We start from the raw sequence: 22,204 nt of genomic DNA, 5'->3' as shown, positions 1-22,204 counted from the left end.
AGATGTGGTTGAAGGCTGGGCATCCGTTAGCCTAGGGGCTTCAGGGTTTTTAAGGCCACAAGTGTGAGGGCAAGAGGAAGTGTCCGTCCTAAGAGACATGGGTTGGATAATTGATTTCTCCTCTTTCCCAATCACCCGCAATCGGCCAAGGCAATTTGGTCAGTTAAGCGCACCCAGTAATCTGGATGGTAGCTTTACAGCTACTCTGGGCAAAGCGGAATATAATAGTCTGGAGTCGAACGGGACGGCTCGTAAAGATGGACTAGAATTGGACGGGGTGGAAAAGGAGTCGATCTAGGGGGATGACACTGAAGCAACAAGGTTGGGTATCTTATTGTATCTGTACACGTACCCTGTATACATGGTGTGAACCGACAATGTCTTCGTTGTCCCATCTAACCTCCTTTGCAATATTCCATGTCGCATGGCTGAGGAGGGGCAACCATCCCAAATATAATGCAGTGAAAAAGGCACTTTTGTGCACATTATCTGCCCAAATACACCTGATTCCATCATGTGCAAGCATTAAATGTCGTATAGTCCGAGAATCGTCATCGTCAGAATCAAAAACTCAATATCCATCATACTGTACATCACCATCAAATCATATCGTCTCGCCAGCAGCTCAGCGCAGATGACCATGCTCTCTCGCAACTACTGCGAAGTGGGCACAACCAGCATTTCCCGACTACCTGGCCTCTGCAAGCGGTCGATGCCAAGATGCTCTTTCCCGTCCCGACCGACGAAGATACCGAAGGCATATCTCATCCCAGTATCCTGCGCCAGACGACGGACAGCACGCCGAGGACGATTACTTTTCTCGTCCACTTCGGCGTCACCGGTTAATGACGTTGGGATCGCCGGGGACCCAGTCAATCGCTCGACCAACTCAACTTTCGTTCCGATATTCTGTAAAGCGACATCACCGAGCAATGGGCTAGCATATAGCCAACTCAGGAGAGCGGCAAGGGTGTCGATATTGTGCGGAAGATATCGCTTTCTGGTGGGCCAGATGAAGAGGTACGAAAATGCATAGATAGTGACCAGCACGCATAGTGCAATGTACCCAGGCATGCTGGCGACAATTCTGACTTGATTGTCTGAGGAGAAGAACACTGCAGTAAACACTCCACCAGCCAGGACAGGAATAGAGAGTGAAAGCAACGCGATAAAGGTGACATACGCAACCTTGTAATCGCGATTGATCAGAGCCCGGATAATGACTCGAACATGTCCATAGGCAGGATATGACAGTAGTAGCGAGCTTCCTGCCGTGGCCCCAGTTGGTTGAGACAGATTGCGGAACGGCTGGACTGCTCTGTAATACATGTCAATTGGCTGCCAAGTAAGAAACAGCACCATGCCGAGAAACGCTGGCAGAAAGCTGTAGAGGAAGTTGGCTGGTGAGAAGCCACTCGAATCCGTCAGAGATGGGAGGAGAGGGCGAAATCCGTCTTGCACCGCTTTGTTGACAAAGCTGACGACCAGAAAGGCGATGACCAGCAGAACAGCTGCGACAATCCAGGCCAGGACAAAAGAGTCGCGGAGGAACCAGGGTGTCCACCGATATCGGACAAAAGGCGAGTGGATATTACGAGAAAACGCGGAGCCGTAAGAATGCCGTTGTGCCTCAACATCGCCCAGCTCATTTGAGGGATGGATAGCCTTTGGCTTCTCGGGCGGGAACGATAGGCGCTTGACAGGTGCGTATTCCTCTCCCACGCCATGAAATACTTCTGGTCTTTCAGACGTGGTGAAGAAACCTAGGCGCAGGTTCCTTGGAGGAATCTGCCCGTTTGGTTGCGGTGATATCTCGGATTGCTCGAAATCAGAACCCACGTTTGACCTCTGAAACAGGCAGATCAGATCAGCTAGAGAGCAAGGATCCCAAAGCAGATTGGAATTCCGCCGTCGAAACCGGAAAGCGCAATACAAGAGTCCGAGCCCAAGGAGGATGTAGAGAGCCAATAGAGTCCAGCCGACGCCTCGAACAGTCGTCCATCGAAAACGTGCCGGGCCATCATCTGTGATCCACTGGGTCTGGAACACACATGCAAGAAGTGGGACAGTAAAACTCGTCATCCAGAAGATCAAGAACGTCATACCCAGCACGGGCTCGCTGTTCCGGAAGAAGGTGAAGTCCGGCAGAAGATAGTTTGCTGGCAGAACACGCATGTTCTGCAAGGCCCAGCGATTACGACGGCCGGGCCCCATACAGTAGTAAGGTAGCGACCTGTACACTGCCGCTTCGATCACAAAAAGCCACAGGATCAAGAGAATGCCAACCAGTTGTGGTAGATACTGGAAGACAAAGTAGCGTGGCGTCGTGTTTCCATCATAGTCGAAGAGTGCGTGATTCGTTCCTGCAAATACCAGGCTAAATATCAGGGCGGCGATCATTAAAAGGCATAAGAAGAAGTATAGACCAAGAATTGGAAGTCGTAAAGGTAGTGGTACATAGCCGAGGCGCATACGAAGGTCTTTCGAAAGATCGACGGGGATCATGACCTCTTGCGGGCCTATGTTTGATGGAACCCGCGAGGGCGGACGGGGCGAGGCAGGCTGTGGGGGTGGAGGAGGAGGAGGAGGAGAGGGTGTTCGTGCACGAGGGCTTTCGTCAAATCCAGGTTCCATTGGAGGAAGGGGCGCAGGAAGAGGCGCATTCGGAGCAGGAAAGGTACTGTCCCTGCCTCGACCTATGACATCCTCGTCTCTTGTCAATTGCTCGATAGCAAATCGGATGTATGGTGTATCGTCAACCCCTGGGGTCGGAGGGCTCATCTCGTCGAAACTGGACAGCATCCGCACCGTTGTCTGTGCGCCTATATTTTGGTTGTGTCGAATGTTCAGAGGCGCCGGCTGAATTGCGCCGGGTCTTGAAGGAAGCGTCATCTCGGAGTCGATAGGGTTGTGCTGTATGAGTGGAGTAGATATCCTTGAGGGAGGTGTTTCATAGCTTGCTTTGGATGCGTCCGACTTTTGGCTGGCGACTTCGGAGGCATAGTCAGAGAAGTATTCGTTCGTAGCCGAAGAGGACTTGAGCGAGTCGGACTTGATGTATTGAGGAGTGGTTCGCTTGACTGTTTGAATGTGAGCGTTGGGATCAGTGACCAAGTTCATTACTTTGGGGGGGAAAGCTCGTGAGCGAGGATGCACAAAAGCAAAAAGGAACGGAAAATCAAGAGACGCACGTTGACGACAGTGGAAGAGAGCAGGGGAGTAAGGTTTAATGAGGCGACCGGAGAATTAAGAAGGATGCGTGGAAAGTGAGGCTGGGATTGAGCTGGTTCTGCCCGTGGACGATGGTGAGGTGGTGGTTGGGAGCGGGCAGAGACCGGTGAAGCTTCCCAGCCTCCCGCACCAAGATGGAGCAACCAGAGTGAAACACATCACGAAAGCAGAAGCGAAAACCCGGATTGGGTAGAGCACATATATATGTGAGCCAGTAAGTGGCACTCCGTACCAGCCATATAGAGCGAGAGTTGTCAAGCACTGAGGACCCTGTACGAGGTACCTCGTCCGGAGTATTAGGTAGAACAGCTCACTGTGATGGTGTTGACACAGATGCTAGCCTTGTTGGCCTTGGCGTTGCCAAGATTTAAGACTAGTCAAAATCTACCTCAGCCCAGTGCGCTAGCGCCTCGGCGTTAATGTGCCACGTCAATCCTGGTTGAAGTCAGCCTGCCCGCTTTTATTTTGGAACAAACTCAGCCTTGCCCACTTGTGCCATGTACAAGTCGCTGTAAGAGAGGCAGCCGCCCACTTTATCTCGTACGCTCGTCACATCCTGCGACGAAAACGGACACTCCTGGCTTAATCGCAAGACTCCGAACTGATGCAAATTCAACTTTTGCTGCCACAATGTTCATTAGCTGAATCTTTTTCCCAGACTGTTGGGAAGGTGCCCTAGCATCGCACTTACTCGGGATATGCGGCTTGCAATAGATTGCTTTCATTGTTGACGGTCTGTGATCAGGTAAGTGCAGCTCTGGTATGACCTTGACCAGTATACGAGGTCCGGCAGTTTCAATTCACGCCATCCCCTCAGTGAATGTTCCTGTATCTTCACACCCTGCATCTTCCTTTCATTCTCTATTCCTTATTGCTCACATTCCCCTGTTCAACCGTATCATTACTACATCCTTGATCTTTGAGGATTGCGATAAGCTGCAAAGTTTGCCGGTGATGATTGTCACAGCTCTCGCCGCCGCAACATGGGTCGCAGGGCTATCAGCAGCGGCACCGATAAAGATGGACAATATGTTTAATGTCCTGCACAATCGGGTGTCTGTTATTCTTGACCAGCTCTGCTCGTCCAAAAGTTGTCTCTTTGGAGAAGCAGTGTTCGACTTTTCATCTTTCTCTTGCTCCTGTTCAACATGGCCCGTGATTGCCGTGAGTCCAACTGCAAATACGCCGCAACCCTGTTGTTTGTTATTACTAACCAACTTTTGCTCAGTTTCCCGATCCATGTGGAACCCTACGATGCGAAAATGGAAAGGAACCGTTCTACTCTGTGATGGCAGACTCATGTTACTGTGGCACTATCGAAGACTGGCACATCAAGGCAGACGAAGTGTACAATTTACTCCAGGGATCGGATCAAGAGCCGTTGAACGACCTGCACCGCCGCCAGACGCCAACGAGTTCAGCACGACCTATCGATACCGCAGTCCCCACGTTCATACCTCCACCGAATCGAGACATCACCCCAGAATTAATTCAGCAATCATTGAGTGTGCAACCACAGAATACGGCATTGGTTAGCTCCATGATCCCTTACTTTCGAGATGGCGTCATCCAAATCTTCTTGCAGCTGGATGGCCCAGTTGCTACCACACTTGTGGTCAACTGCAGCACTTCTTTACCGTGCGGCACAGTTGGATTGGTCAACCCTCAACCTAACCTTGCCTTGGTACCACTGGTTGTGAATCAAGGAGAGGGACGGTTTCAGACAGCGGTTGCCGACTGTCAGTGCATCGCGGTCAACATTTACAATCCCCATATCGTCACGTACTGGATCCAGAAACTCAGTGATGGCAGCATCTATTCGGTTCTCGGAAATACTGTAGTTACGGATATTGACAAAATGAATACGACCCAGAGTACGGCTTTGACTCTGACCGCTCTATCTCAGGGCGCCGGTAAACGCAGCTTTGATGATAATGTTGCGTACATTTCGCCCGAAAGACGGCAAATCTGGAGCGTTCAATGTGACCGGCGTTGCCCTTTCTACCACATGAACAAGATCAAGGGCACCGATGGATACTGCGGCTGCATGTTCAATGATGCAGGCACGGAACTAGACGCCCGAGAATTGATTGAGCCAAACCTGTACAATGCAAAGATGACTGAGGAAGCTTGTGCCGCCATGACATGTTTCAACAACGGAGGCGATGCGACGCGGGCGCTTTTTAATCCCTTCCACTTGACATGTTGGTGTGTCACTCAACCGTACATTGATTCCAATCCCAGTGCTTGGAGTCCCTCGTCTGGAAAAACATCGTCCTGAATTAGCCAATTGCGGTGGGAATATGAGTGGATTGACGAATCGAAGACTGTACAACCACTATGCGGCGGCTTTTCTTTGGAATGAAGCAGTCAGGACCTATGAATATCAAGTTGATGAGAATAGTCTTGTATGCGAATTCGGCATACGATCAGCCATGATCAAGTGAGATGATGCGGAAACGTCAACGCACACCTAGATAAGCGAACAACGGTAGGACAGATGAAAAGAGTAGGTGGTACCGTGAAGCAGCCCAGATTGTATCGAATAAGAACACCAACAGACATAATAATGAAAATGACATCGACTAAACAAGTGTCAAATTGTGTGTTTGGGGAAATGTATCTCTGCATTCTCAAGTACCTTGGACGAACCATTTGTCCTAGGAGCTTCACAAAGCTGACAACGACAAAGGCTAGACAGTATTTTATTGAGACCATGACAGAACTCGCCCATTGCGCCTTCGCTTGCTATAAAAACATCCCGAACATGAGTTGTGAACCCAAAATAGAAAAGAACCTCAACTGATAGGAACAAGAAGACTTAATAGTCTCTTTGCCCTTTCCATCTTAGGCCGGTTTGAATCCACGGCCTTGTTTTTTTTTCCCCTCTTAAAGGCTTCTTTTTGTTCGACACAGTTAGTTTTTAGTCGCTGTGTGCGTCGGATATCCCCTCGCTCTCCATCACGAACCGAGATGTTGTCTTATTCCTGGGGAGTGGCGGTCCGTTGGGCTATCTCAGCTCCCCATTTTTTTGCTTCTCGCAGGCTTGCTAGAAACGATGTCCCGAAGATGGAAGTAGCTGAATTAGATCAGTTTCGACATTGTTAGAGCGGTAGATTGATTAACCTGCTCAGTGAAGTCGAACTTGCATATGTGCATTCATTAAATCCATATTGTACCTTGTGTTGTACATTGAGCGTAAGAGAAGGAAGCCGCCCATCGATTAAGGTATTGGAAACTTTTTTTTTCCCCTTTTTTCCTCTCTCTTTTGTCTTTTGCGGACCCGAGATGGTGATGAATATCGATGGTGATGAATATCTTTGCAAGCTTGCAAGGCGGCGGCCGTTATTTAACAGAGAAACAAGCGTCAAAGAAATATTCCGCCCGCTATAACAAAAGGCTGAGCGTTCTGGGATTGTGCCTGGCTTCTCTTCGTGTTGTCTCAAACGAGATTTGTTTCCACTCACCGCCGGGTGGAAGAATTTCCACCATTCCCAGTCCCAGTCCCAGTCCCAGTTCCCTGTTCGCCAGGCAAAATACCTGAGCCACTAACATAGCTCGTTCGGCTGGGACTCGTCCTCGCAGTCTGCTCTTCAATAATATCGCTCAGCCTGGTCGGATGATGATGAGGGCGGGTTTGCAAGCTTTCCCAGGCCGTCATGGCTTGAGTTACAGCAGGTGGAACACCTGGTTCGTACACTTGGCCGTCATAGCCTGACGATGTAGGGTCTATTGTTCGACCTTGAGGGATAGGTGGGAGGGCCCCGGTCGTGGTACGAGGGATTCCTGTGGATGTGGTGGGTGGCTGTTGGGATGATGGAAGTTGTCGATACTGTGCACCGTACATCCTCTCACGTTCGGCGTCGGCGGCATGGTCATCATCATCATCCTCAGATATTTCTCCGGGTATTTCACCTTCGTCATCGCTAATCTCCCCAGCCAACCGGGATGACCCTGGGCCTATCGGTTGGCGATAAGGGATGCGGCGGCCCTGCGAGTCTCGCGTGTAACTGCCATCGGGATTGATATGGTATTCTTCCTCGGATGGTGCCAGTGACGTGTTGGATGGGATGTACGACTGTTCTGTCCCTCCAGTACCCTGGCGAACTGGTGTAGGCAAAGCACCGGACATTTGGGCATCGCTGGTGGCAGTCTGATAGTACCGCGATTCACCAGGCGTCCGGGCAGGCGACTGTCCTCCGGTCGCCGCAGCTCGAGCAGCGGCAATTGCAGCACCACTAGTTGCAGGTTGTGTAGGGCGCGGAGGGGTAGTATAGAATTGCGTATCTGGCTCACGGCGCAGTTGGGCTTGCTGTTCGCGCTGGCGAGATGATTCTGTAAATGGGTCTGTCGTGGCTGAGGAGCCCCCCGTGTCGGGGCGATATGTGAACTGTCGGCTTTCTTCGCCAGGTGAATCGAGAGATGTCGTTGTCGTTTGACGGGAAGAAGGTCGTTGTTGTTGCTGCTGTCCAGACATCATGGTCGGCCCTGCACCAGCTGTCGGCCCATCTCTAGTTTGTGGTCGCTGAGCTGTGCTCACCTGCCGGCTCGGCAGACCCTGCATCGGCACGACTTGGACGCCGCCAATAAGTGTGGGCTCTCCGCTGCGCAAAGCAATGGTTCTCTCGCGTTCTTCCTGTTCCCTTCGGCCCAATTCTTCCCAGGCACGGCGAGCTTCTTCCTTGCTGATTTGCAATTCGCGGCGCATCTCTTTCACCAGCTCCTCTGCTCTCGTCTTCTCTGCACGTACCTGTTCTATGGAAGTGGAACTGAGCGTCCGAGCTTCCTTCTCGGCGCGCAGTTGACGCTCAAGTTCTGCCTGTCTTTCTTGAGACTGTTCCTGCTCATGCCGAGTTTCGAAGAACCAGCGCTGGAACTTCCGTTCGGACGATGCCCGAAGACGCTGCAGTTCGACCACCGCATGAAACAGGTTTGCACCTGCCCGAGACAGGTCATCGATCTGTCGAGCCATTTGCCGATCAAGGGGCTTCCCAGCTAATTCATCGGCATTGTTCTCCATGCGATGGATAAAAGATGATACGATACCCTCCCAACGTGCAGAAAGATCTTCCCAGCGTTCAAATGCGTTGGGAAAGCGACTTCGGCCTGCTGCGCCTGAAGTCTGAGGAGGCTGTTGAGCGGATTGGGTGCCAAATGGGGGGACAGCCTGAGCTCGGGCTTGTGGTTGCGGTTGTTGAATAGGTCGCTGCCCCTGTTCCGCCGGTTTCGCTGCTGCAGGAATGCTAAGTTGCTCGTAGGCTTCTGTCCGATTTCGCTGAGTGGCTGCCGACATCCTAGAATCTCTTCCAGCAGGCTCAGGAGCCCGGCCGGTCGTTCTCGAGGAACTGGGTTGGGTGGGTGGTATGCTCTCTTGCCGCCGCGTCGTCGAGCCGACAGGTTGAGAGATTGGTCCACCTATATTGTAAGTTTGGGGGGCTGGAGCACCGGGTCTGGCGGCCGTTCTTCGTGCAGTATCCTCCCCAACGCCAACAATTTGTTCTTCCTGTAATCTCCTGGCTTCCTCCTCTTGACGCAGTCTGGCCGCAGCTTCTTCCGCTCTACGAGCTTCCCGAGCCCGCCGGTCTCGCATGACATCTGTAGGAGTACGATATCGTGGAGGTTCGGCGGGAGTCGGGCCAGTGCCAGCTGCGGCGGTTGCACGAGTTCCTCCGCCATTCTGAGTACGACTCGACGCAGCTACGGTACCGGGCGCAGTGCCCCTTACCAAATCTGACATTCGAGCCTCTTCTTCGAGTGGATCAGCAGTTAGTGGCTGCGCATTAACACCATCACCTCTTCTGATGGCTTCCAAGGCAAAGAGGATGGCGTCGTGGGTATGTCGAGAGATGTGAAGTGGCCTGCGAGGTCGATAGGTGTCGTCCGAGAGCAGTCGCTGGAAAAGACTAGGGGTGGTAGAACCGGACTCGTCGAAGCGGACTGGCGGTGTAGCAGAGAGAGGATGTGACCTTCTCGCACGTAGAGGAGACCGTGTTGTCGCCCGCCGCTCCTGTAATCTTGGGGTTCTCCGGAGAGATCGAGCACCGCTAGATTGGGAGGATTGAGGACGTCTTCGCGAGACCGGAGTGGTTATTTGTTGCTGGCGTTGGGGTAAGGGATCTCGTTCCGGGTCGTAGTACTCGTAAAGGTCGTCAAAGGGCGGTTGATCGGGGAGCGACACGTCGACCGCTGGTTGCTGGACGAGGGAGGGATCTTGGGACAATTTGGGGACTGCGCCCGAAGCGCAAGGGTGACGAAGCCGGTGGTAAAGGTTCTGGGGGTGGTACGGAAAGGACTAAACAGGATTGGAGCCAGGTAAGATGTGAGAGGGACTGAACAGTAACAGTGACAGAGACATTGACGTGGTGAGGTGGAAGAAGAGCGCGTGGTGGTGTTGGTGGCTGGTCAATTTCTGAAATCATGGAGGTTGGGCCTTCAGCTTCCAGTGCAGAATCGCGCGTCCACAAGTGCGGCGAAGTCGCGTCTCGGAATCGGTGAGGGAATTGAGACAATTTAGCACTCGTTACAGACATCAAAAGTGTCGCCCCGTGAGTTTCGTTAACTAGCGAATTTTTGTTTTGATTGTGTAGGTGTTGAAGATATCGGATCACCATGTGGTGGGTGCGACCACACGCAACAGGCGCAGCTATGAGCGCAGTCAGTAACACCTCAGCTCCCGACTTCGCACGAGCGACTTTCTCGGAGCTCGATGGTATTGGAAGCTGCTGCTGCTGATATGGCCCAATTGTGCAATCAGATTTGGAGCTGAGGATATTTATTCCGGTATGGCATGCATCTAGCAAGTCACAAGATGTCAATTGCGAACGACCGGAGAACAAACACGGAGGGCAGATTGCTACCAGCAGTCCAGGACCAGATTTCTGGACGGGACGCTTGAAGAGCAGCCTGGAATAATCGCCGACAACGTGTTTGCCATGATCCCCGTATTTTCCTTGCTCGGGCAGCCAGTTCCTCGTGTTTGTGAGATAATCGGTAAAGTGAGGCCGTGGTGCGATATTGGAGAGGCTGGGCGCAAGCTCGCAAAAAGCATCGGGCCCAGATGTGGAGCGATGAGCTGGCAGCATCGTCATCCCATGCACCGCCAGAACAAGCCAAAGCCACCTGGTCGCTCCATCCCCTGCGCTTGCTCCCCCGAGCCACAGTTTCATCTGCATCGTCTCCGGTCACCGCCCTCGTCGCCCGCCAGCGCCCATCTTCCAACCGATCTCCTCCGGTGTCGAGCTTCAGAGAGCAAGGTCCGCAGAGGAAAAGAGAGGAAGATCGAGAGCTGGGTAACAATGCTGGATGGACTAGAAGACCTCGCTCTCTGCCCCACCATCCTTCTCAGTCCGAGTCATCCAGGAACCAGGGGATAAATGAATGGTCTACTTGACCTGTCAACTGCTGCCTTGCGAAGCGGATTGGCTCAAAATCCCATGGCTCTGAACGAATCACCCACGCTACTAACACATCCGAAAGAGAGCCTCGAATCCCTCCCTGGATGTCCGCCTAGAAGCGAAAGCCCCGAAGGAGGTATCTAAGTTGTTACGCTTTTCTGCCCGGACATTAGTCGCCAATGAGGCTGAGTGCCCACTGTCCGTCCGTCGATCACCCGTCCTCCAGCTCGACCAGGGCTGCTTCAATGCACAGCGAAGCTGAGCGGATCGGAAGAAAATGGATTCCCGAACTGTGTGCGTAGGGCACCCACTGGCGCCACATGGTTGTCGTCCAGCGATCTCCTGAGTTGATGCAGGGTCTACTCCTCGTCAACCTTCACTGTTTGAATGCCAACGTCAGTGTCAAACTCGACCGTACAAACTATTCTTGCGACTCATCGGTCCCTCGTGAAATTGAGATTTGCAGCAAAAGAGTGCGCTGCCACATCCCTGAAGGGAAAGATGGTGGCAATTCTGCCATTCACAAGGTCGGTCATATTGGTTGGTGTCGATTGATCGGTTTTCCACCATGTTTGCTGTTGGTAAACAAAACATTGGCGTCCCGTCTTACGGTCCCTAGAATTCTCGTAAGCGGTTTGGAATGCTGTTGAGAAGCAAACACTGCGTTTCCAACTCCTCCTTTCCAACGCTCCCGAGCTCACATATTTAGCAGACCCCGCTGTGCTGTCCAGCTGAGGGGAATGTCACTTGGTGGAGTCGATGAGTATTGCATCCGACGATGCGGAACGGTATGCGTGTCTAGACTTATGAGGCTGTCACCCCTTGGGCTAACCCGGCCCCTCTACTCCCCCATCCTCAGGTCTGTTATTGATGGCACAAACATTGACATTTGAGTTTCCAAGTGATCCATTCTGAGAGGTGGTTTGCCCACCAGGGTCGAACAGATGCGATCGAAAGCAAGTTATCTTATACCGTCTTGCAAAACCAAGATTTTCCCCCTTCTTAACCCTGCCGCAGCTGTGCATTTGGAGGGGCCACCTTCCCAGGACGCATGAGCAGAGCTTTGGCCAACCCCTCGGACGATTTCTAAAGGAGTGTCTGTTCATCGTTGCTCCAGGTCTATCTTTCCGCTTCCACATGTACCTGTGATCGAGGCAGGGCCACAATCCGTGCTGCTGCCAAAGGTCTGGATATCCTTCTGGGCAGGGTATTGCCAAAAAAGTCCGCCTTTCTCCTACCCGCCGTCGAGGTTCCACTCTTTCTACTCGGACCAACTGTGCCTGAACCCGGTAGGTCCTGATCTCGATAGCTTGCATAGCGTCGTGGCAGCCTGCACGTTCAGGGCTGCGTTTTGTTCAAACTGCAGCTTGAGCCTCTTTATGCCGATACAAAAACCAGCTCAGCCAGGATCCTCTCTTGTGATACCGCTTCAATTTCTAAGTACAAAGTCTATAAGTTCGCTCACTAAATCCAATCCGGATTGCCGTCGTCATTGAACCTACTCCTTCTACATTTTCTTTCAAAGAGAGAGCGAATCCTTGATCTACGTTCTTCTTCACTTGTGACAGCTTGGATCTTGGAAAGGAATGCCCGACACCTACGATTATATACCACAAAGAATTCTGGAACATGTCCAGACCGTTGGTTAAAGGCGAACCCCATATCAATCTACATTACACATGTGGAAAGGGCGACTCTCGAGAACAACCCTTGTTTTCGGACCTCTACGACTTCTCGGTTCCTGGTCCTTTCAATTCGCTTCTCCTACACCGTGTGCCATCTGCATCATTATACCCCGAGGAGATGTTGGCGCAGTGGTCCCCAAGACCGCCCCAGCCGCCATTCATCCACGCCCACACAGATGACGACAATATTTGCACCAGGAGAGGTACTGAACGCAGTTCCATTTCTTCCCTGATTGAATATGGTGATCGGCTCTCTGAACAGTCTTGTCATCGTCCTCCAAGTCTACTTCCACCAGCACCACAACTGAATCGGACCCCATCAGACACCATCAAGGTTGAGTGCCGATTATCATCCCCAGAGCCACCGCTCGGGTGTCACGAAAGGAACACAGACTCGACACCGAGAACACAGCGAGAGCTGCTGCATCAATTGACTGCACAGCTTGGAGGAATCTCTCTAGAACAGGAGACTCTATTGACGCCCCCAACAAGTCCAGTCACGCCGGTTCCATCTCTGACGAACTCACACCGTTCTGATTCATCCTTTGCTATATCTGAAAGCTCTCCTTGCCCAGCTGTCGGCTCTTCCAAGGATTACTTTGAAAGTTTGCTAGCGGATAATTCTCACGATGTCATGGTACCTCACAAGAGGACGGGCGAGGCAAATACCGGTTCTGGCATTCGCAGCATCACCCCCCCGCTACCCAATTCTCTTCTATATCAAAACACCCAGCTCGGTCGGGTGCCCCAGGCCACAAATCTCTTGAGTGGTTCCAAATTTGTCCCACCCCAACCTTTGCCAAATCCCGATTTTGGTGTTACAGCGATACATTTACCTCAAGGTTCCCAAGAACATCACGAAATCTCCTACATCGACTGGGATGATGACGACAGCTCCAGACACCATAATTCACCACTCACGCGTATTAAAAAAAGCTTTACGGATCTTCGTGCCGCCGAACGCTTCATCTCGGAGGCCAACATACGCAAGAAAGGCAATTTGACTCCACGAAAAGAAAGCAGGGGCAGTATTTCCAAAGTGCAAGATCGCGAGGTATGTAAAGCGTCTCGAGTGTCTAGACAACACCAGCAGCGGCCTTACAGTCCGAGATCCACGCTGTCGTTGAAAGAGGAGAGCAGTCTGACAAGACTCTCATCGAGGCTGCGGAAAAAGCCCAGCATTAAGTTGCTCTCTCACAGCCTGTCTAAAACGACACCTCGGACTGAGACATCAGAGCGAAAGACTACTCAAATGGTTGAAAGCATAAAGCCGGATGGCTTGTTGTCGGCACCGCCACGGAACACAACCACGCCTCCAGCATCACCATCAATGGGCAACAAGAAACGCGCTAACAAAATGACATCAGAGCGGTGGAAAGAGGCGCAAAAGAAGAAAGTAAAGTTTGCCGTCCTTGGGAGGCAGGTTATGCGGCTTCTCGGGTCCAAGCAGGTGCATTGATGAGATGTGTTATTTCCAATATCCATCTTAACAAGGACGTTGGCACCGAGGAAGTGGGCACGCCCCTCTATTTCCACATTCTCCCTCGAAGTACAGAAGACTTTTCGTTCATTTTTCCTACTAACGATAGGTATATGATGCTTCCGACTGGACATTTGACAGTGCAAGCATTTGAGAGTTCGCTGGTCGAGTTATCCTTCGCATGAGACAGAGGACACGCCCTCGTGGGTGGAAATGAATCGAAGAGCGTCTGGCATCTTATTTCATGTGTGACGATTACGGCTGAATGAGTAGGTGACGACATGAGACCCTTCTCATGATATGTATGGGCCATGATTACTGGAATGACCGAGTGGTTTATGGATGATTCTTGGGCACACGGCATGGTAGATGAGTTATCACGAGACGGCGATGTTCTCAGCGAGTGCCAGAGGGCTGCGCGAGGCGAAACGAAACAACGGGCCGTGAAACCGAACTGCCTTCGCAACATTTATTGTAGACGGGTTATGAGCAGCAACGACTGTACGTATTCAATACCGATTAGGATAACGATACTTGGGATGGGGGCAATGAAAACCATTTTGTTCCGAGCCGTTTTCTCTAGCATTTACAGAAAGCTCTGGCAAATCCTGACAACTTGCTCGGAGACCCGACCAAGAAATTTCAACAGGCCACCGACCAAATGGAGCAATCTGGCCTTTTCCTACCTCATCCGACCCGTAGGGAGTGCGCATATTCAACCTCTGTAGCCACTTGAAGGGCATTTTCTCAGGCCTCGGCTGCTTTCACGACCCCTGCGACTAGAAAAGCTGCACTGTTGCAGAGATGAGCGACCATGCAACAGGAGCAAGACAACGAGCGTCGTGCATACTTCCCATCTCTTATGTCTCCTGATATGTCCAATAGATCATCTCGACTCTTCAACCCTTGTTGCACGACCAGCCGTACGCATTGCATCAGACACCGAGCCTAACTTCAGGCTTGCCTTGGTTGAGCATTCCAAGGTCCGGAGATAACCTGAGGAAACACGGAGAGCGCTCGAGACCGCGTAGCAACCTTGTTCCCCCTTGCATAGCATGTCTGTTGTTATACCCCAGCATTCGTGCGCTACTAGGCATCCTCGCCTTTGAATCGGAAAGGTCTCCAAAATAGGCGAACGGTTGTCTCGTCCTTTTGGCGTGCTCGGTCCGCTATGAGGTCCGCGCTTGGTGATTTTGAAGGGAGAAAGTAGTAGGCAAGTGGTCTGTTGACTTGGTGCGACCCCATCCACCCGTGCTATGTGCTCAAACTGCAGGACTAGTCAACTTCCATTCGTCAATGGCATTTGAGGAAGATGACTCGGATTTGGGTCTATGCGGTGCAACAGAGAGAGTTTGCATGAGCACGAGCGCATCCCGGGAAGACAAGATCAGAGATCACGGGAAAGGGAGAGAACGCGCTTGACTCTGGAAGATGGTCAAGGTGCCAACACAGATCGAACGGAGTTGCGTTGTTTGGGCGCAGGGGCGGGGAATATTCACAAATAGAGGATCCTGGAGGAAGGACGAAAGGGCCGTCTCCACAGGACGGCAAATCCTCCTCTGACTTCTGCTCCTGCAGCGGCGGCAGCTGCTGTCTTACTCAAATCGCGCTTTTGCTCCTTAATGTTGAGGGCTGGTTGTAGTGGAGAGAGGATGGAGCATGAGCTCTCGCTATGCCCACGGAAGGAGTCCACCCGCATCATCCAACAGAGAACGCTCGTCAAATACTCGGTGCTAGGAACGAACATGAAATGAAGAGCAGAGCCTCCCATACGAGGTACAAAAGAGCAGAGATCCCACTCTTCCCAACTCGTTCTTGGAGGATCAAGATAGCAAACGACAAGGAACCTCGGGAGGGCGGGAAGAGAGGCTCTTGGAGACTTACCTGATTTCTCCCTTGTCTTTCAGCAGGGTATGCACTTACAGAGATCTGGGTCCTTTGCTGCTGTGACGGCAGGTCTTAATTCGAAATCATCTAACCAACGACACTGGTGGAGGCATCTGGCGACCAGCAGTAGCCCCAACAGCAGGAAAATAAGCCGAAACTCCATCCTGCGGCCTCTGGAAGTGTTTTCCGAAATGGTTGGTCGTATGTGTAGCTGGAGGAGAATAGTCCTACACAGTTGAAATTGTGACCCACCTGTCCTTTCGCATTTCATCTGAGTGATTGTCTTGCTATTAGACAAGTGTCGTGTGCCTCTTCCAGTTTTGGAGAGCCGAGCCAGGCAACTGGATGTCAGGGCTCAGGGGGTGGCCAGGTGCAGGATCTTCAACGCTCTGCATTTCCCTTCCGAGTCCTGACCCGCCAGCTTATCAAAGATTGAGACCAAGGTTTAGACTTTGAGCTTGTTGTAGAGAAGAAAAAGGAGTCAAACGCCCAACAATCCGGATTGCATCTGTCATTTCCCGCCCTTCCACAAAGCAACCGTAAACGATGTGGATAGTTCTAAGGCAGAGCAACAGGAGCAATTTGGTAGAATGTCATCGGTACTCGGTACCTACTTGGTTATGAGTGATTGATGACCTCCTTCATCGTACGGCTTTTCCCGATCGAGACCGTGCACAACAAGTTGAGTCGTGGAGTATCCCTATACTTACTTAGGTATGAGAAGAAAGCGAAATAAAGTTAAAAAACTCCAACCTCGTGCGAAGCAGTCCGTCGTTGCGCTACGTTATATCAACGGAGGGCCACTAAAAGACCAGTCGAAATTGCTCTCGTCTAGCACGCTTTCCCGGTGGGCCACCGCCGGCCACGGTTCAAGAAGCATCAAGCTTTGGCGGACAGGGGTGGACCGCTGAGCCCACCAGCCATTGTCATGGTTCATGGTTCCTGGCCCGGCAAAGGCGAAAGGAAATCCGGGGATGCAATCTTGGCCCCCGCCAATTTCAGCCAGCAACCCTTTACTGCTAGCCACTGGAACGGTACGAGGTAGGTCGAGACGGTTGCGGTTTCAGATTTCGCAAGTACAAAATGAATCGCGGGCGGGTCGGGGCGTTATTGCGCATGATGCATGAGTCGCCAGAGAGAAGATTGGATGCTCTAGTTGGGATTTCGGTCTCAAGGCTACGGGCATTCGCCCACGAGCTTCTTGGACCCATAGCAATGTCTATCTCGCAGATCCCTGGGCGGGAGAACCCACAAGAATCCCACTAGGTAAGTCGCCCCAAAGAAGAGGTTTATTTAATCCGCCTGCGAGGAGAGAAGGGATAGAAGGAGCTTGTCGCGGGCATCAAGTCTCACTCTCATTCGCATACTGCAACGCTCTAATGAAGCCGAAAGCGGGATATTTCAGGCGATGTCGGACGTAGCGTTTGATGTGCGTTGCAAGGGGGGCAAAAAACCTCCTCGTCGTATACCGGTACTCAGTATCTCGTACAAGTCACTACGCTTTCTCCGGAAGTCGGAAAGCTCGAGTCATAAGCGAGATAGGCTTCCAGCCGATATCCGGTCGCCGTCAACGACGAAACGTTAGAGGGAAAAAACATCAATCTCGGACGTATGGAGCGCCTTGTACATAACTAACATTTTGAATTGATGCTATGTAGTGAAAGCCATTAAAATTCCAATTTCTCGCGGGCCGAGGGTCAAAGGTCAAGCCGCTGCTGCGTAACGTTCCACAAGATCCAATGCGCGGGATCTCCTGTCGTACCACCCATGACTTTTCTGCCAGACCGCCGAAAGTCTCAATAGTGGAAAAGTCCCATGCATGTATCGTTTCCCGGCGCCATCGCTATGCCCCTAACCAAATGTCAAAAGGGTATCAAAAATGAGGCCCCAGTGATTTAGTGGCTGGGGTAGGTCACGTTGCCACCAATATCCTCCAACCAAGCAATGCTATTGAATTCGGTGTAGATGGTGCTGATCTGCCATGTGTCCTTTTGGCCTTGGCTGTTGGAGGCTTTCAGGACCGTGATACCCTTCACTGGCTGAGGTTGGAGACCGGCAAGCCATCGGAAGGAGATGGTGTCACAGTTGAAGGCCTCGAGGGCAAGAAGTTGGAAAGGAACCGGGGGCTGAGAACCCTGCCCCGCCATGAAAGCTGCCTTGCTTGGGAAGGTAGGCCCGCCAACTGGCTGGCCGATGAGGGAGTTGATGGAGTCAGAGTAGTCGACGAGGTTGTCGGCCAACAGCTTCTGGGCGTCAGCATCGGTGTAGGCGGAGATGAGCTTGCCGAAACCGTCAACCAGATACTGAGCAGTAGCTTGGTTCAAACACTTGGTTGGGTCGGATTTTCCTCCCCAGAGACCACCCATGGCCCATGGTGAAGCATAGGCTGAGGAGATGAGGGCGGCGGCGGCGGCGATAGTGAACGAGCGCATGCTGATTGATTAAGTATCTTTATTAGAAAGAGTGTAAGTGAGGAGGCTGTGCAACGAATGTAGCGCAAATTAGTGTTAGCGAATGTTTGTACTGTTGATCTGGATGAGTGAGTGTATCAATTCGAGGGGGACGGGGTTTGTTTTATAGACAACTGAGCCGTTATCGAGCCAAGGAAGTGGTTGGCGCGGAGAGAACCTGGACCGGACCAGGGGCCAGCCCTGCAAGCAAGGCATGTCGTTTGGGATCCTGCATCGCCCTTGCCATCAGCCTCGGGGAGAGCAAGAGCAACGGCACCAGAAGTGTCCCAGACTTTGGGAGAGACCCGTTACAGCTGGCCCACTTCCAGCTACCGGGTACCTGGTCTAGGGTGGCCTCGCCGCCCGGTCTGGTCTAACTGAGATTCTGGAGCAAAGCGGATGCTTCTTGCTTTGGTGGCAATGACCTCTATTCCCAGCTCTAGTTCGCGGAGAAAGGCCAGCTGACAGCATTTTTCGTATCGTGGATAGCGCCAAGATCAACCACCTGCCCTCCAGTGGAGGCGTCGAGCCGGCATTGGATTGGGGTTCGAGGATTTAGTTCGGTCGATAGCGCCTCCTCTTCGTTTATCTCAGCCACTGATGTTCGAGGCTAATGGAGGCATCAGCCCACATCAAGGTTAGTCGAGGTATTTTTGGGCTAAACAATCATGGCCCAGCCTGGGGAATGAGCTCTCCCTCAGAGGATTCGCTTTCTGTCATAGCCACTGGTTGACTGGCGAGCTGGCTAGAAAGACGCCGAATCAAACAGCCATGGTTTGAGACCACGGTTCATGCGCCAGGCAGGGCCGAGCTTGAGGCCGGCTAAACCTCCTCGCTCGGGGAGCTCGATTCGGTAATCGTGTTGCAGCTTTCATTCTATGTAGACCCGTTTGTCTCCCATCAGGATCACTCCATTAATTTCACTTCACAATCTCAAATTACCACTGTGACAGAGCAAGAGGTAGGAGATCGACATGCGACAAGAGTGAGACGTCAGTCGCATAGTTTCTCCTTCGGGAAAACATACTATTGTTGCCAAGCGCTGACACGATGTCATCTGTCATTAATCCTTCAGCGGTCCTCCAGCCTCCGTAATTGATGCATCGAGATTTTGCTTACTCCGAGCCAAGAAGCACACAAGACGGTCAGGCTGTGCTGTCTCTCGGCGGAGTGCTATTGTCGGCGAGAATGACTGAGCCAAGGCGATGCGGGTCGACTTCGCTCTGGATCCGTGTTGTGCCATAGGGCAGGCCTGCGCCGGACCTCAGGGAATTCTTGCCCTTGATGAGCTGCATGAGCATGAAGTTAAGAGCACACTTGATGCCTTGTTCCTCGCCCCGCTTGACGATATAGCCATTAATGTAGTCGATTTCTGGTTTCTTGCCATGGCGGAGGTCCTCTCGCATACTACTGGAATTCCGCGCAGTCCGTTGAGTCACGCCCATAAATAGCTGCTCGAGTCGCTTGGCAGAGAACCGATGCTGGACGTTTGGAATACCTTTGAGCTCAGGCAGACCGCGGATGACGAGAGAAATCTCGGCAAGGAGAAGCCTTTGGACGGGCAATAGCTCCTTGTTGTTGAGTAGTGCGCCATTGGGAACATCAAGGAGTGCAGTGAGAGGGTTCAAGATGCAGTTTGCAGAGAGTTTCTCAAGCTGCAGTTGCAGTAGATCCAAGTATGGAAATGCTGCGCATGCCAAAACTGGTGATCTCGTCAAGGTGCGAAGAAGGTAACGTGAAGAGAGGTTCGCAAAGAGTTCTTTATCGGTAGGATGATGCTTCTTCCTCTCATCTTCTGACAACTCCCACAGGTGACGCACTGGTCCCTTTGGAGGAAGCGGGAAACGATCGGGATCTCGACATATACCCAGAGCTATTGTACCGTATCCAGCATGGACGACTGTACAAGGTGCATCCATGTACGCACCGTGAGAAACAATCCCTAGCATGTAGGTGGGACGTGTCTGAGGGTCGGTGAAGACCTCTTGATTGAGTTCATCTATTTGGCCAAGACCGTTTTGCATAAAACAGATCGTTGTCCTTGCATCGACACGGTGCTTGACGGAACGGAGGGCAGCGACGGTGGTGGGACCTTTGACGGCGACTATCAAGGTATAGATGTAAAGCTCGCCTGATGGCATCTTCTCTCCTTCTTCGACAGGGTTGGACTGTGGTTGCTCCCGGCGTCTATCAGGTATAAACTCCCATCGCGCCTCGCCATCCTCTGCATCACCGTTGAACAGGTCAACATCGTAACCGGTCTGCTCATCGTTGATATCGTTTTGCTTGTTTATCAAGTTGATAATTCGCCCCCCTCTCTTGAACGCATCATATTGCTCTTGCCGGTGGATCATCAGGGTGATCGGAGGAGGATTGGGTAAACATCTCAGAGAATGGGCGACCAAGGTGCCGATGCTTCCGAGGCCGAGAATGTGTACACGCCTAGTGAGCAGCTGTTCATTGTCTGGACTTGGTAGGGCGGACTCCTCCAATGGTTTCGACTCGAATGCCGGAACGTCCTGAGAGGGCTCTGGCGACGGGGGATCTCTCCACCAAGATCGAGCGTCTGCCATGGTTCTAAACCTGCGGGGTGCTTGGTTAAGACAAGAGGCGCTCTGTAGCCACAGGCCTGCGCTCGCAACCTTTGGCCATTTGCGCACTGCCCGGGGAAATGGGCGAAGAAAGAGTGGTTGCGACAGCTTGAGGGTCAATGTGAAGTTCGCTGGAACACTGGGGTTGGCGGCAAAGTTGCGTAATTATACCCCCCACCGTGTGCTTTGCGAGGTCAAGATATCGTAACCATTCTGATAAGGCCACTGGAAATCGATCTGTATGGTGAGCAGAGAGATAAGGAACGATGATGAGAGTGATGGCGGAGGGACTAAGCTACAAGCTGGTAGAGTGAGTCGCGGTCGGAGAATGCATACAATCATTCCTGGTGCGGGGAAGATTTTTCATTTCTATTTACTCCAAATTCACCTGCCTGCGCCGCTGCGACAAGTCAACATTTTCTCAACTTCTTGATCGTGCACTACCTTGCGAGACAACTCGCTCTTTGCATCGCTGCCATGGACACCAAGGCGGTCCTCGAGCTCGTTGGTGAGCTGGAGGAAAATCTCGAGGATCTTGAAGATAATCTTGAGCCGGTCCTTAACGGCGCTCTTTCAGCCACCACCAAAAAGCTGCCCTTGCTCGACCGCGCGAAACTCAATGTTCTCCTTGTGTACTCGATCGAGTCCTTGATTTTCTCCTACCTCAAGCTTCATGGTGTCCAAGCAAAAGAGCATTCTGTCTTCAAGGAGTTGACCAGAGTCAAGCAGTATTTTGAAAAGATCAAGCAAAGCGAAGCCACACCGCAGAATTCTCAGCCAAATCTCTCCCTGGACAAAGATGCTGCTGGGAGATTCATCAAGCATGCTTTGGTATGTCGTTGTCGACATCTCACACTTTGGACGGGGAGCTAAGTCATCCTAGGCTGGAAATGAAAAATATGATCTGCAACGCGCCGAGCGTGAGGCCCGTGAGAAAGTCCTCGCTAACAGAAAACTGAAAGCACTCGAGTCTGCTATGAAGGCAAAAGCCGAGGCGAATACAAACTCGGATGCACATGTCGATGCGACTGATATACTCGCACAAGCTACCCAATTAGCCTCGGTCCCATTGGATGATCCATCATCATTCGAGAGCCTCGCGGACAGTGACTCTGACGGCGAAGGCGATGGAATGAAATTACCCCAGTCGCTACAGCCACATCCGCAGCTGCAGGGGGGTAAAAAGCGGAAAAACAGATCTAGAAGCAAATCTCAGAGAGCCAAAAGAAAGAGGGACACTGAGCTCCAAGATGTTAGGAATGAGGACCAAGCACAGGAGCCTGCAGGACACAAAGCATCCAAAAAGGGAACAAAGGCAAAGCGAGGTCAGAATACTACCTCGAAAGCCGTCTAACTCTTCCTATGGGCGACCTTCCCGCACTACTTTGATGGCACGTTGATCTCCTTGGCCAGTATGTGACTTGACACATTTGCCCTTACTGAAGCCTTGCTAGACGAATGTACAACATCATTCCCGCCTTTCCCT

At 51.9% G+C, this 22,204-nt stretch overlaps 7 protein-coding genes across 7 annotated transcripts; 3 read left to right on the top strand and 4 right to left on the bottom strand.

Annotated features, from left to right (window-relative positions):
• Positions 1-654: 654 nt before the first annotated feature.
• Z519_03561 (uncharacterized protein) lies at positions 655-3,120 on the bottom strand (the record flags this gene model as incomplete). Its single annotated transcript, XM_016761311.1, has 1 exon — positions 655-3,120. One exon carries the CDS (start codon positions 3,118-3,120, stop codon positions 655-657), a length of 2,466 nt encoding a protein of 821 aa, XP_016623161.1.
• Positions 3,121-4,519: 1,399 nt separating this feature from the next.
• Positions 4,520-5,512, top strand: Z519_03560 (uncharacterized protein; the record flags this gene model as incomplete). Its single annotated transcript, XM_016761310.1, has 1 exon — positions 4,520-5,512. The coding sequence occupies one exon, from the start codon at positions 4,520-4,522 to the stop codon at positions 5,510-5,512; it is 993 nt and encodes a 330-aa protein (XP_016623160.1).
• A 1,182-nt stretch (positions 5,513-6,694) lies between these two features.
• On the bottom strand, positions 6,695-9,761 carry Z519_03559 (uncharacterized protein; the record flags this gene model as incomplete). The annotated part of the gene is made up of 2 exons (XM_016761309.1): positions 6,695-9,523; positions 9,591-9,761. The coding sequence occupies 2 exons, from the start codon at positions 9,759-9,761 to the stop codon at positions 6,695-6,697; spliced, it is 3,000 nt and encodes a 999-aa protein (XP_016623159.1).
• A 2,493-nt stretch (positions 9,762-12,254) lies between these two features.
• Positions 12,255-13,769, top strand: Z519_03558 (uncharacterized protein; the record flags this gene model as incomplete). Its single annotated transcript, XM_016761308.1, has 1 exon — positions 12,255-13,769. One exon carries the CDS (start codon positions 12,255-12,257, stop codon positions 13,767-13,769), a length of 1,515 nt encoding a protein of 504 aa, XP_016623158.1.
• Positions 13,770-17,572: 3,803 nt separating this feature from the next.
• Z519_03557 (uncharacterized protein) lies at positions 17,573-18,109 on the bottom strand (the record flags this gene model as incomplete). The annotated part of the gene is made up of 1 exon (XM_016761307.1): positions 17,573-18,109. The coding sequence occupies one exon, from the start codon at positions 18,107-18,109 to the stop codon at positions 17,573-17,575; it is 537 nt and encodes a 178-aa protein (XP_016623157.1).
• A 1,163-nt stretch (positions 18,110-19,272) lies between these two features.
• Positions 19,273-20,700, bottom strand: Z519_03556 (uncharacterized protein; the record flags this gene model as incomplete). Its single annotated transcript, XM_016761306.1, has 1 exon — positions 19,273-20,700. One exon carries the CDS (start codon positions 20,698-20,700, stop codon positions 19,273-19,275), a length of 1,428 nt encoding a protein of 475 aa, XP_016623156.1.
• Positions 20,701-21,195: 495 nt separating this feature from the next.
• Positions 21,196-22,072, top strand: Z519_03555 (uncharacterized protein; the record flags this gene model as incomplete). Its single annotated transcript, XM_016761305.1, has 2 exons — positions 21,196-21,549; positions 21,602-22,072. 2 exons carry the CDS (start codon positions 21,196-21,198, stop codon positions 22,070-22,072), a joined length of 825 nt encoding a protein of 274 aa, XP_016623155.1.
• Between the last annotated feature and the right edge of the window lie 132 nt (positions 22,073-22,204).

The sequence above is a fragment of the Cladophialophora bantiana genome (genome assembly GCF_000835475.1).
Source record: "Cladophialophora bantiana CBS 173.52 unplaced genomic scaffold supercont1.4, whole genome shotgun sequence".
NCBI lineage: Eukaryota > Fungi > Ascomycota > Eurotiomycetes > Chaetothyriales > Herpotrichiellaceae > Cladophialophora > Cladophialophora bantiana.
Note: the sequence above shows the minus strand (reverse complement) of the source record. Positions and strands in the feature narration are given on the sequence as shown.